Below are 13,194 nucleotides of genomic sequence, written 5' to 3'. Positions count from 1 at the left end.
GGAGAGAGAGAGAGAGAGAGAGAGAGAGAGAGAGAGAGAGAGAGAGAGAGAGAGAGAGAAATTAATATTTGAAGTTGCAAGATGACATTTGTAAAGTCCGCTGAGTCAGAAATGAGATCGAAAGAATATATTTTCTATGCTTACCTTATATAAAATTGTTGTTTTTCCTGCTGCATCTAGTCCAAGCATCAACACTCGTGAGGGTGCTCCACCGCCAGAAAAACTCAACAAAGCTTGTTGCAACTTCGCCAACCACTGACCCATGTCGATAATTTTTATGAATATCTTTCAGTATCAGTATTAATTCTAATAGGCTGTATAGATCTAGATATCTAGAACTGTATTCAGATTAAGCGTCTGAAAGAATTCTTAATGATTTATCGTAACGAAATCAGAAAGGCTTTTAACTGTTGAATTAGTTTCTGTTTTGTTACTCTGTGAACTGTTGGGACAATATGATTTGAGGGAGGATTTTAGCTCCGTTTATATAGAGCAATATATCCGGTGCTTTTCGTTTGTGCAATGCTTGCTTTCATGGATCCTTCAACGTGTTTATGCCATGCCTACCAAAAACACGTGGAGTTACTAAAAATAGCATAGCGGCAGCCATTCCAACCAATGAAATTCTTCGAAACAACGTGGAGCTGGCGTGCAGTCAACAAATCCACTACGTCAGATTCTTATTTTGTACTTTGATCTAACGGATTTCATGGACAATGTCGTTTACCGCACTGCCTTTATTAACTCGGTTCTCGATATGCCTACTGTACAAACAGCATATTATCCCAGAAGCCAAGGGTCATTTCAAATGAGATGAACCACGACACAGAAAAAGACGTTTAAGTGTTTTGCGGCCCTTTCAACACGACAAGGTCATTTATAAGTGTTAAAGATCAGACACGTGTTACTAGAGATCAAGTAAGAAACGCAAAAAAAAAAAGAAGGAGGGGAGATAAAGACGATAACGATTGATAGGAAATTGTTTGTTTTGTTTGTTTTTGTAAGTGTTTTACGGCGCTCGCAACTGCATAAGGTCATATGAGCGCGCGGGACACACTAAACTTTTTCAGTTGATAGGAAATCTTGAATTTTGCCCGGGTGGCGGCCGAAGCCTACTCTTATCGATTTTAGACCACCAAGGGATCTTTAACGTGCACAACTTGCACACGGGACCTCCGAGATTTTTCGCCCTTGTCCGAGAAGGCTAGGTGTAGATCTTTCCTACCAGAAGATCAGGGGTGTGGCTGAAAGACAGCAGTAAGAAGAAGCCAATGAGTAGCAGTAGAAAGGCTGCAGAAAGAATCAGGAACCCAGAGGAGTTGATAGAAAAGAAGAAGCAAACCCCACCAGAGCACATTCCAATTACCACCCACGACAACAACGACGACAACGTTGACGACAATAACGAAGTTGACGACAAAGAAGAAGAAGAAAATAAGAAGGAGAAGAATCTTAGAGTTTAATGTCATCCGCAACGGCTATCCTTCACAAAAAGATACACAAACACAGTTTACTAGAGCAAAAAAAAAAAAAAAAGAAGCTGTATGCCTATCGAAAAAGCGACAGTAATGTATATTCAGGGATTGTGTGGGGGCGCGAAGAGGCGACCAAAGAAACGCACAAGCAGTGGTTAGGGGGGGAGAGAGAGAGAGAGAGAGAGAGAGAGAGAGAGAGAGAGAGAGAGAGAGAGTCTCATGTATCATAATTTTAGATAGGTCTATACTGATAATATATTATAATATACGTCATGCATAGATCTATAGAGCTCGTAGCTTTATATCCTTTGTAGACTGTCGATAAAAGACGGACATTTCCTTCTCAGAATCATTAGCTATCTTTTCTACTCTGTTAAAAAAATCAACCAGTATTTACACCAAGGAGACGAAAGTAAAAATGGTTAGGCCCCCATTGTTTTTTTGGTTTTTTTTTGTATTACTAGATCTAGATCTATCTGGCCTTATTCGTGATGGATAACGATAGCATTAAAACTTGATTTAATCCCTTTTTGCGTGCTCTGCTAGATAAAAAAAGCTAGTGATAATAATATTTTGCAGATGAATAGAGCGCTACAGCTGCATGGGGCTGAATCAGTAGCATTCTACATTAATAAACCTCTGCTTCAGCAGATGGGCAATGGGCATGCGGCATGCCTAAAATTATTCTTGATCTTTCAAGTTGAGCTTCTTTGACTCGTAAAATCAGCCTAGGCTAGATCCATAATTTACATTGTCAAAATGGCCGATAAACAAGGTTACCAGGCTGAAGCAATGGGCAGCAAGACACAGACGGCTGCAAATCTACCTGATGGCATTTGGCTTGTGGGCATTTATCCTCTAATTTATTTAAATCTAGTCTTAGCAATAAAGACACTACACCCATCCCTCAATTGATGCCATTTTGTTAAAGATTTGGAGTCTTATTCCCCGAAGTCTGAACTAAAGCTGACTCTGAGATCTGTCTTCACGGACCATCTTCTTCTTAACCGGTTACACGTAACGATAAATTGTACAAAAACTGGACGATATAGAGTAATCGTACCGAGTCGGGCAGCACGTTTTTTGGTATTTTTTAAACTTTCCCTCCCGTCTCACACTCAGCTACCAGTTGTCTATTTTCTACTAAATATTGATGCGCTGAACACGAATCACAGCGCCGAATCAGCGGTCGTTTAGTTTCGCCAGGCCGTACGCCGCTAGGTCAGCGTGACCGGGGTCAGCTGCCGGTCAGTCTACCTGCGCTCAATCCACGCGCGGAGTTACATACCACGGCAATTTTACACAGTTTTGTTTCAACGCTCACGAATGAAAGCAGGGTTATCAATATATACACAGTGTTCCATCTTTGAGCTTCTTCTTTCAATGTACAGTTTGTGAAAACGCAACAAAGATATCTTGTATAGTTTTGTAACTGCATGCGATCAAATACAGCCGTCTTATATGTGGTAATTAATGTAATATACACTGAATTAAAAGTTATGTAACAACCAAAGAGCTCGAATAAATTCACTAAAACTGGCTCAGAATAAAGACAAATAATGTGGGTATCTACTCACCAAAGGACATCATCGTTGGAAGATCAATAATCCATATTTTTGCTTTTTCGTTCAAAAGTCAAATTCGTCGGGCTTGTGATTAAATTCACATCACAGTATCTTTCATTAATGACTCAGATCTAGATTATTTACACATTTTGTACTGTAGATATATACGTTTATCTATGGTGCCGTGGTTGCTTTCTCGGTGCCTGCAGCCTCGATGCGCAGTGAAGGCGCTGTCTGGAGCAAATGTGCGTTCAAAACATATCGTAGCTTTTCAGTATTGTCTACTATGCCTTGAGCCCGCTTTTCAATTTTTGAAATAGACTGGTGACAGCTTTCAGTTCCTTGTTCTCCCAGCAGGCCCAAGCCAAAGCCGTGTTGTGTTATGAATGGAATGCAGTGTTGTTCTAAAATGTGCTGTTTGGGGATTGTCTTTTTTGGAAAATGTCTTCTGTACAGCTTCATGTACGTGTCTATTGCTGTCTGAATTGCTGGAATAGAGGTTTTCGGAATAGGTATGCTGTGTGAGATGTCATCATGGATTTGACTGTATGCTTTGTTGAGTGAGTCGAAAATCAAACCTATTGTGTGTGCTTTGTCAACAATGATTGGATCATACGTGTACATCTGTGTCTGCTCTACAATTGTCTGAGTGAGATGTCTGTACACCTTTGGGTTGAGGTATTTGTGGCAATGATTGCCAATGAATGATCGACTGTGGTAAGCTTGTGGCGTAATGCGGTGTTTAGTGAGAATGGTGTCAAGGCTTGAAGCCACTGGTCCAGATCGGGGGGACAGCTCAACGCGATCTAGTTCAGACAGGGTGTGCCGCAGCCGCCTTGTCTCTGTCCTAAACGTTCCTTTCTCTTCTTGTGTGTCACTCATGGCAGCGCATGTCCTAGTAAAGCGGATCTTTTCTTGTATTTCTTGTGCTGTCTTGTAATTTTGTCCATATTTCATAAGTGTAAGTCCAAGCTTTGTGAGAGTTTTGGGTGTCATGGATGCAATAGTCCTATCAAGTTTGTCTGCTTCTATCTCTAACAATTTGTGGTGTTTTAGAACAATACCTAACAATATGTGTAGGTATGGAGGTGTAACATGGTCTAGTTCTGTTGTGAGTAAAGGTGCATGCAAGCAATTGTGATGTTGAGCTGCTCCCTTTTTGTCCCCACCATGTTGTGCCATGAACGCAGCATGGTCTGTGTGTAACATGTGCAGATCTCTTTGCTGATAAGTTTCAGGAAAAACATAGTGTTTGGCTTTAGGTATCAAGCACCACAGGCATGGGTGCGTTCCTTGTGGACCCGACAGACCATACATTTTGCACATGAAATCATAATCTCCATTGACAAAGATTTTGAGCCTTTTCCCCCTCCATGTATGTGCCGATAGTGATGCGATGTCATCTCCTAAACCCCCAGCTAAAAACCTAACTATGTTTTCATGTGTGTCTTTTACTGCGGCTGTAGCAATGACGATTGTGTTTTGTTTAGCATTGGGTTTGTATGTATTGACTGTCTGAAGTGTCATTTTGAACGAGTTTTTGCCATGGTCCCCCCCAATTTTGATCCACACTTCCTCTTGTGGTATTGTGTCAGGCCACACAAGGAGGTCATTCTCAACATACTCATCTAACAGGCTATCAACAAATGAGGATAAATTCTTAATGCGGCCGTACGGGACACCCTGTTCTTTTCCCTGGTTGTCAAGAAACATTCTGTGCTCAACTTCTACAGAGTCTGACACAACTTCTTTTGATAATTTCCTAACGGAATGTTCATTAGCCAAGTGTACCCCTACTTGCTTTAAAGCTTTCCCATAATACCTACCCTGCCTACCGCTAAATCCCGCTGTCTCTTTCATAATCAAAGTTTGTTGAGGGGTTAATCTAATCCTACTCTGAGCCCCAGCTTTGTTGAAAACCCCTTGCCTCCTTTTTCCTGGCATTTTCTTCAATTCAGAGGCAAACTGAATGTCTTCAGCTGACATCGATGGTCCAGCAACATTTGCTCTCGTACCTTCTAGCAATCGCGACCGTCTTCTCTTTGTGGGACTAGCTGCTTCAGAAGAATCTTTTCTTGGAATAATTAATCTTTTTACAGCAATTGGCTGTCCCCCTGTTTTGAATGTGACTACATTTTGTGGATTTTTAGTAGTGAAAAGTTTTCTTTTAAACAAATGTGTGCTGACATCATCCTCCCTCTTACTGAGAGGTGCATCTAGAGGTTGGCTGAGTGAGTGAGCTAACGTGTCTGACTCATCTAAAGTTTTGAAAAGTGGGGATGTTGTGCTGTCTTGGTGAACCTTATCTGTTTGTAGGCACATTGGAGAAGTGCCAATGTCTTTCAACTCTGGTTTTGAAGGTCTTAGTGGTGTTGATGTTGCAAGAGGGATTGAAATACATGTAATTTCATTCTGTTCTGCACTTTGTGTTTGTGAGGGAAAAACAGTGTTTATGTGGGAAGAATGTGTGTTTGAACTAGAGGGTCTGGTTGTTGGGTCATCATATGTGGAGGTTGTTTGACTGGGTGTGACAGGGCTGTGTTGTGAGTGGAGGCTAGGGCTGGTGCTGGGAGAGTCACCAGCAACTGTTGCGGCGGGCTCCTTTGCCGGTTTCAGGCAGCCATCTGACAAATTGACACGATGACGGCAAACACTGCAATCTTTTATCGTAGTTTGATTCTCGAATGTACACCATATGTGTTGACTGTTTCTGACCAGATCTCGCGCTTTTTTAAGGGTGGATGGAGTGGTATTCTTCTTAGTATCATATATCCTCATGTGGCATTTGTGGCAAATAAACTTCGAATATTTGTCATCTGTGTCTTCTCTAATGTCAATTTCATAAATTAATAAAATATCACTTTGCAGTGAGTCACATGTCCTAGCCTTTCTTTTTTGCCTCTGTTGTACTTTAGTCACGTTCTTACACCCACAAATGCGACAAAGTTCATTCAGGGAGGAGAAATGTATCTCGTGTGTGTGTTCCATTTGGAGATTTCAGTAAAACTGCTATACATGAATCACGGGCAAATGGATTCTACCTAATATCGTAACATGGCTCAATCAACAAAAATGAAATTTATACACAATAGCACAAATATGTCTGCCTTTCATAGAAACAACAATCTATGAAATTAACGGAGAACTGTTGAACTTAAAACAGTACAGAATCCAGAATACACAGTTGCATGGGACAAATAACAATCACTGGCTGAGAATCAGATGTAAACGACTTAATATTGCAATAACTATTCTTCAAACGATGATGAAAATTACACACGTAAAGCACAAATATGTCATCAGTGCATGTACCAAAATTTGTTGAGATTGATCGAGCACTTTTGAAATTAGAAGTGAATAAAGTGCACACACAGATTAAATTCGATGAAATTCAGAATATTTTGCACACACTGTAACATCGGCAAATATCGCCACATTAAGATCGGGTTTTCGTAGAGTGAGAGAGAGAATCTTGGTCTTTTCTTTTTGTATGGAATATTTCGTGGTTAGAGTGAGGATACTGCCGCTAATTAGTGTCAAACATGTCGATTACGCCATGACCTGCCCGCCTGTAGCTGATGCGCAACGGAGCGGCCAGTGACCCCCGCGTAACCCGGCACGGAGCGGTTCCGACGGTGATTTAATGACTTCCAGATGTCGCTGGCCTGGGAAACTAAGAGGCACGATTTCGGCCAGTTTTCGGCGCTGTGGAATATCAACTTCATTTCCGTCGCAAATTAATAGTTTTTGAAATATTTGATTGTTTTTAACCGAGATAGACATGCTTTGGACCAATCGGGGGGTTCCAGGGGGGCCTGCCCCACTGGGGTAAAAGAAAATCTGGGGGGTTACAGGGGGGCATGCCCCCCTGTTTTTACACCCATAATTTGATATTTTACAGTTAGATTTGAAATTGTCTTGAAAATAATTGATTTGCGACAGTTTTAGTGGCTTTATGTGTGATCTGCAGCAAACAGTACAGCAGTTTGACCCCTGAAACAGTGCATCTGTGTGCGGGAGTGAAAGTAAAAATTTACCCGTATTTTTTCTAGCTGCCGGGCACTGGAGTACAAAAAGATCATTTGAAGCTTTGTTTGTAAGTAAATCGAGCTCCAAAAGAGTGGCACACAAACCTAAAGCAACCGGTGATCTTATACTTTAAAATAGCTTTAGCACGTTAAATTCTTCAATCGAGCGACCACTTTTAAATCTAGAATCTAGATTTAGATCTCTAGATCTAGGTCTAGATTAGATCTAGACTCTAGTTCTAGATTCTAATCTAGATTATACTCATCAATGGCTACCAAAATCATGATAGAAGACCAAAAACCACTAGTTTTGCTGATACGACACTTCTTAAGATGACCGACGATATATACTATACTATACATCAGGTGGTAGTGGTAGTTTAATCTTGGTTCGGGTATTTGGTCGAATGCAGGCCTTGTTCCTAGTCTAGTCTTCTCCAAGTCCTTTGCTTTCTTCATTCAGTTCTGTATTGTGTTTCTGTTCATGTACTAATTTTGAAGACAATTTAAGCTTCCCAGGCATTGTTTACTACTTTTAGTTAGCAGTTACCTCTATATAATAATTGATTTTTTTTTCTTCTGTTTTTAGATGCGACCATGTGAAGTGTATAAAGAAGAACACAGAGACTGCAAAAGTGAGTAATGCATATGCCAATCTCTGGCACTTTTGGGGGGGGGATATATGGGGCTGAGAAGGGAACATGGAAAGGTCGAGAGTAAAGTAGGCCTATTGATGGAAGTATGCCATTCAAGTCCAGTGGAACATGCTCTAATGGCCACTTGTATAAAAACAATGACCTGTACAACAAATAGCCACTTCCTATTTCTCCATTGCATATTTTTTTCATTATAATGACACTGTGTAGGAGGATCACCGGTCTAATACGGCTACCTTCCTCCTCGACTATGGATGACCGTCTCAAGCAGTTTCAACTAGGGGTGGGCACGAGACGAGCCGAGTACTCGTTTCTCTCGGAGAAACGCCCTTCCCGTCGCTGCTCGGGCACTAAACTACTGCTCGGTACCGAGACGTTATACTGCTCGTTGGCTTGACATAACGAGTAACAGTAACGAGAGTGAGAGAGTGAGAGGCGAGAAATGACAACGCAGATAGTGCCACCCATCACCGTGCCGTCCTGTGTGTGAAACTGAAAGGGAGGGGAGAGGGTGGCGAGACGAGGAGAGTGGGGAGTTGATCAGGGCCTAGGCCTAGGTCTCCCTACCTTCCTTCACCGCCTGCGCCAGCGCAACAGGGCAAGCCTAGTTTCTAAGTTTAGATCCCTGCCACGACTGGCCTTCTCGCTGAACGAGTGGCTAGAACTGCGGGGCGAGAAGAGAAATTGGTCACGAGACGAGAAACATTGCTCGAGACACGAGACGGGAAGTATTTCTCGTTCCCGGGACCGGTCCCGGTGAGAAGTAGGTCAGCTTCTCGGTCTTCTTGCTCGGGAAGGAAAAAGCGCTTCCCGCCCGTCTCTAGTTTCAACTGTATCAGTTTCCATATCATAATAAATAATGTGCTTCTTTGAGTTTCCTCTAGTTGATAGTGTTGTTATTTAGTTTCTTTTAGGAAGTAGGTGAAGGATGAATTGTAATAATTATTTTGGTTTGCTTTTACTTTTATTCTTTTTCTCCCGCTTGGGATTATCCAGTGACATTATCATCGCCTTTATCTCCCTGGATCAGGATATAGGCCACGAACAACACTCTCCAACTTTCCCTATCCTGGGCTAGTCGCTTGATGTCACTCCACGTCTTCCCACTTTTCTGTGCATCCATTTCTGTGACTCTTCTCCAGGTTCCACGAGATCTTCCCCTGTGGGTTCCAATCTAACTCTTTTCTTGTTATGCAGCTGCTTGACTTCCTGAGAGTGTGTCCGATCCATCGCCATTCTTCCCACCTTATCTCTGTCTGGTTCTTCTTAATACTTCCTCGTTGGTGATTCTGTCTGTCCATTTGATACCCAGCAGCCTCCTCAGACACTTGCTCAAGAAAACCTGGATCCTCTTTATGCACGTATGGGATGCGTTTCACGTCTCACATCCATACAACAAGACTGACTTCACATTTGAGTTGAAAATTCTAAGCTTTGTTCGTAATGAGATATCCCTGGTCCTCTAAATCCTACGCAAAGAAATAAATGCAGCCTGTGCCTTTCCAATGCGGGACTTTATTTCAGCGCCTGTTCCTCCCTCTCTGTCAATTATACTCCCAAGATAGCAGAAGGATTCGGCGTCTTCTAGTGCATTTCCTTTTACATGTACTGTGACCTGCTCCTTTCGCAGTGCATCTATCCTGAGGGCTTTTGACTTTCCGGGGTGGATCCTCAATCCAACAGACTGATAGGCTGTTTAAAATTGTGGTCTTTGCTTGCATCTGTTCCTGAGTGTGTTACAGAAGCACCAAGTCATCTGCAAAGTCCAGATCGTCCAACTGTGTCCACTGTATACCGTTTCTGTGTCCTCTGGTGGTTTTCTTCATCTGCCAGTCGACTGCCATTATGAAGAGGAACGGTGATAGTAAACATCCCTGTCTCACACCAGTCTTGATGTCAAAGTTGTCAGTGAGCTGGCCATCATGTACAACCTTGCAACTTGTCTTTTCGTACATGCTCTTGATGAGGTTCACCAACTTCTGTGGGATTCCGTGATGTCTCAGTATCTTCCATAGTGTTGCTCGGTCTCTAATGTTAAAAGCCTTCTCATAGTCAAGGGAGTTGACGATCAGCTTAGAGTTCCACTCTAGGGACTGTTCCACAATAATCCTCAGCGTGGCAATCTGGTCGGTGGTTGAGTGATTTTTCCGGAAACCAGCCTGTTCATCCCGTAGTCTTGGATCCGTTGCTGTCTTGATTCTCTCATCCAGTGACATACAGTACTTGAAAAACTGTGCTTTGAAACGCCTTCTGATGCAATCTGCCATCATCATCAAGTAAAAATATGCCAATGTTCATGCGTATATATATCGAGCTCTAGCGCATAGGAAAATTTTGTTGGGTACGGTCCTGAACGCGGAGAAAAAAAAACCATAAGTGGATCCCTTGCTATACAAATCTTGTGAGAATAGTGGTAGTATGTCATCAGAAACATGTGCTGTGGGAGAAAATTGTTGCAGCACTTTATGAAGGTTAATAAAACACTCAGACTCAGAGATTATACATGAATGGGATAGAGCACTGAATAAATGCAGTCTTTTATTATTATTATTATCCTTCTTTATATTACTTACGATCTTTGCTCAGTAGTGAAACGACATTACATATCTGCTAGAAAAAGAAATTATGTCTCCTTCATGCCAATAGTCAGTGCTGTTGTTGTGTTTCAGGTTTCTTGAGTCGTTTGTACCAGTATTACATTGATGGTTCCTGGTCGGACTGTTCCCAATGGCTGACAGACTACAACAACTGCATGCGGTTTAGGAAAAGTAAAGACATGGAGGCGCTGGTAATATTTTTTATTCTAGGCTCTGTATATTGGTGAATTTTTATTTTTTTGGTAAGAGTTTTACGGCGCTCGCAACTGCATAAAGTCATATGAACACTGTGAAGAATGTTAAGAATTAAGAGCCCTGTTGCATGGCCTTATATCTTATCTCACAGTATTTATTATCTGCACAATGTAGATAATTTTGGAGGCGGGCTCCTTACCTCGCCTGTCACGGCAAACCTGAGCTGAAAGGGATACATCCCGACAGAAAGACCAAGATAATCAATACAAAATTTCTCCCCACTTGGAATCGGACTGGGCTCTCCTGCGTGCAACAGCAAAGTGCCAAACCACTACACCACAGATGCCAGTTTTGAATGTGTAATTAGTACCACTGGTCAAGAACTGCTTAAGTTGAATGTTTCAAGAACTGCAAATATTTAGAATTATTTGCTCTGTTAGGAACTACTACTACTATTACTATCTCAGTCTCAACTACATTTTGGATTATTAATTTTTTAGAGAAACACCTACATTGCATTAGTGTAACCTGATAAATTCGATTAGCCTCTCTACAAATTCTGAAAATGTCACTGTGATGAGCGTAGGTTGTCCATACTCGATTCTATGGCACTGTCATTTCATGGAACTTCACTCTATCTTGCTGCTCACACTTTCTAAAACCACTGGTGTTGCATTTTCCAACAGGAATCTCTTATTGCCAGCGAGCGGCAGAGACGCAAAGAACGGATTCAGAACGCCAAGGCTAACGACGTGTGGGAGTACAGGACCAGCCCACCACCAGAGTGGTCAGCACCTTTAGACTCACAAGACAGCAGAGAGGGCAGCAGATGACGAGCATGTTGATTAGCTTTAGTTAGACAATTTTATGTGTTCACAGACTGTTTGCTTGTTGCAAGGGGGTGCTACGTTAGCTCAGTTTGTATCATGCTGGACTATGGAGCAGGTGGCCTTGGTTTGAATCCTAGACTGGGCGTTCTTGACCTCTGGTCATTTCTTGGGGTTTTCAAGGCTCTCTACCCAATTGGCTAGGTTCTATCGGAGTTGAACTCAAAGGTCTGGCCTTTTAAATAACTCAATAGTGTTGAGACGGGCGTTAAACCCCTTGCACTTACAATTGTATCAAAGAATCGTAATAAAATACATAGTTTTTTTCCCATTGGATTACAGTATGCTTATGGCAATGTTTCAGCATCAAGTTCTTGTCTGATGACAATTGCGTGTATGTGTGTATGTATCTGTGTGAACCCAGCTTGATTGATTGTTACACATGGTGGAACTTCCTCTCAGTGCTTGTGTAAATCTTTCTCCTGTGAGTATGAATGTATGAGTGTTTCCTACGAGATAAATCTCATTATTAAATTTGAAAAATGCACAATTTAATTTCTACGAGTCCAGTTAATTTGTTGTAAATTTCATAGTGTTGTCTATTTGTTTACAGAGAAGTTGAATGGTATCAAAGCTTCTTAACAAATGGATTATAAATGTGTAAAAAGACATTTTTAAAAAAAAGAAAGAAAAGAAAAATACCAGATTCGTGAAGAACAGACAAAGCATCAGAAAATACAGGATGAAAAAGAGAAATAATTCAACTGATCTAAAAGTGTTTGTTCACATATATGCACTTTTTATTGAAATGACTTGGGGCCCTCTGTAGTTAATCAGACACATCTCCAGCAAATTCTTTGTTGAACTCATCTTTTGAAATCTGTGGATAAAATACTGGAGATCAAACACTTTGTGTAGACTAGACAAGACTTATTCAAAATAAACTACAAAAAAAGGCAATGTCAGATGTGAGTCTTTCATGTATAAATGTTGGAAGAAGGTGGGGGCAAGTAAACTATGAGGGTGGATACAGAGATCTACTAACCTGTACTACCTCATTAGATAAAGAGACAAAAGAATTTTTCGGAAGGTAGGTGCCTTTGTAATTAAGGAGTGCTTGCCCTTTCAACGTAGAAACAAATCACCAATACAGCGGAGTCCTCTTAAATTGAAAGCTGTTGGCCCACTGGATTTTCTTTGGCAGCTCAAATAGATGAGGAAAAAATGGGATTTTATTTTCTGTCAATTTGTCGATGACACTTAATCTAAATCAGTCTAAATTAATTGTATTAACACCTACTTACAAAAAAAAAATTGTAATAATTTTCCAAACTGCAGAACAGGGAGACAAACCTTGCTCCAAACACCAATAGATGCTAGTTGCACGAAATTGCAGTAACCAATGGTGTAGGGTATTTTTTTCCATGGCACCAATTTTTGTGTCTCCATGGAGTATGACCCAATTCATCAAAAGACTTAAAAATATAAGATTACTTACAACAACCCGAATGATATTTCTTTCAAGAAAGGCACTGGCACCAGAGGTTGTGGATTAATGTATGGCTCTTGTCCTTGACTGCACTGCAGAGGGCACAAATTTGATTTTGATGAGGGGGAAGATTATTATAGAGTAGCTTACATCAGTCTTTCAGCTTGGTGGCATACCACACAGCCTTAAGGGGGGGCTTTTAAAACGGACGATTTTGGGGTTAAATTACGGTATCGAGGTTTTTTACATGTGAAACTTCAACCTCTCCCGTACCTAAAAATAGCTATGAGGGAATTTGGAAATAGTGTATTTCTACCTAAAATTGTCTTTCAAAACACTAGGGTAGGGCAAAAATTGTATGA

General features: G+C 41.2%; 2 protein-coding genes across 2 annotated transcripts in view; one reads left to right on the top strand and one right to left on the bottom strand.

The window, feature by feature from the left end:
• Positions 1 to 2,196: 2,196 nt before the first annotated feature.
• LOC101849654 (UPF0545 protein C22orf39 homolog) lies at positions 2,197 to 11,898 on the top strand. Its single transcript, XM_005110360.3, has 4 exons — positions 2,197 to 2,318; positions 7,658 to 7,703; positions 10,394 to 10,512; positions 11,203 to 11,898. Exons 1-4 carry the CDS (start codon positions 2,235 to 2,237, stop codon positions 11,347 to 11,349), a joined length of 396 nt encoding a protein of 131 aa, XP_005110417.1. The 5' UTR covers positions 2,197 to 2,234; the 3' UTR covers positions 11,350 to 11,898.
• Positions 11,899 to 12,116: 218 nt separating this feature from the next.
• The window catches only part of LOC101850122 (ATP-dependent RNA helicase DDX55), a 37,039-nt gene continuing 35,961 nt past the window's right edge, over positions 12,117 to 13,194 (bottom strand). The window contains 1 exon segment of the mRNA XM_005110362.3: positions 12,117 to 12,223. Within this exon segment, the coding sequence (XP_005110419.1) occupies positions 12,173 to 12,223 (51 nt within the window). The 3' untranslated portion in view covers positions 12,117 to 12,172.

This window comes from Aplysia californica, unplaced genomic scaffold (assembly GCF_000002075.1).
Source record: "Aplysia californica isolate F4 #8 unplaced genomic scaffold, AplCal3.0 scaffold00880, whole genome shotgun sequence".
NCBI classification, from domain to species: domain Eukaryota; kingdom Metazoa; phylum Mollusca; class Gastropoda; order Aplysiida; family Aplysiidae; genus Aplysia; species Aplysia californica.
This window is presented reverse-complemented; position numbering and strand designations above follow the sequence as displayed.

What these genes read in the sequence shown, in the direction of transcription:
- LOC101849654 (XM_005110360.3), top strand. Translation starts at nt 2,235, where the DNA reads ATGGCCGATAAACAAGGTTACCAGGCTGAAGCAATGGGCAGCAAGACA. An exon ending in TACCTGATGGCATTTGGCTT is followed by an intron (nt 2,319 to 7,657) that starts GTGGGCATTTAT and finishes TTCTGTTTTTAG; the next exon opens with ATGCGACCATGTGAAGTGTA. An exon ending in AGAACACAGAGACTGCAAAA is followed by an intron (nt 7,704 to 10,393) that starts GTGAGTAATGCA and finishes GTTGTGTTTCAG; the next exon opens with GTTTCTTGAGTCGTTTGTAC.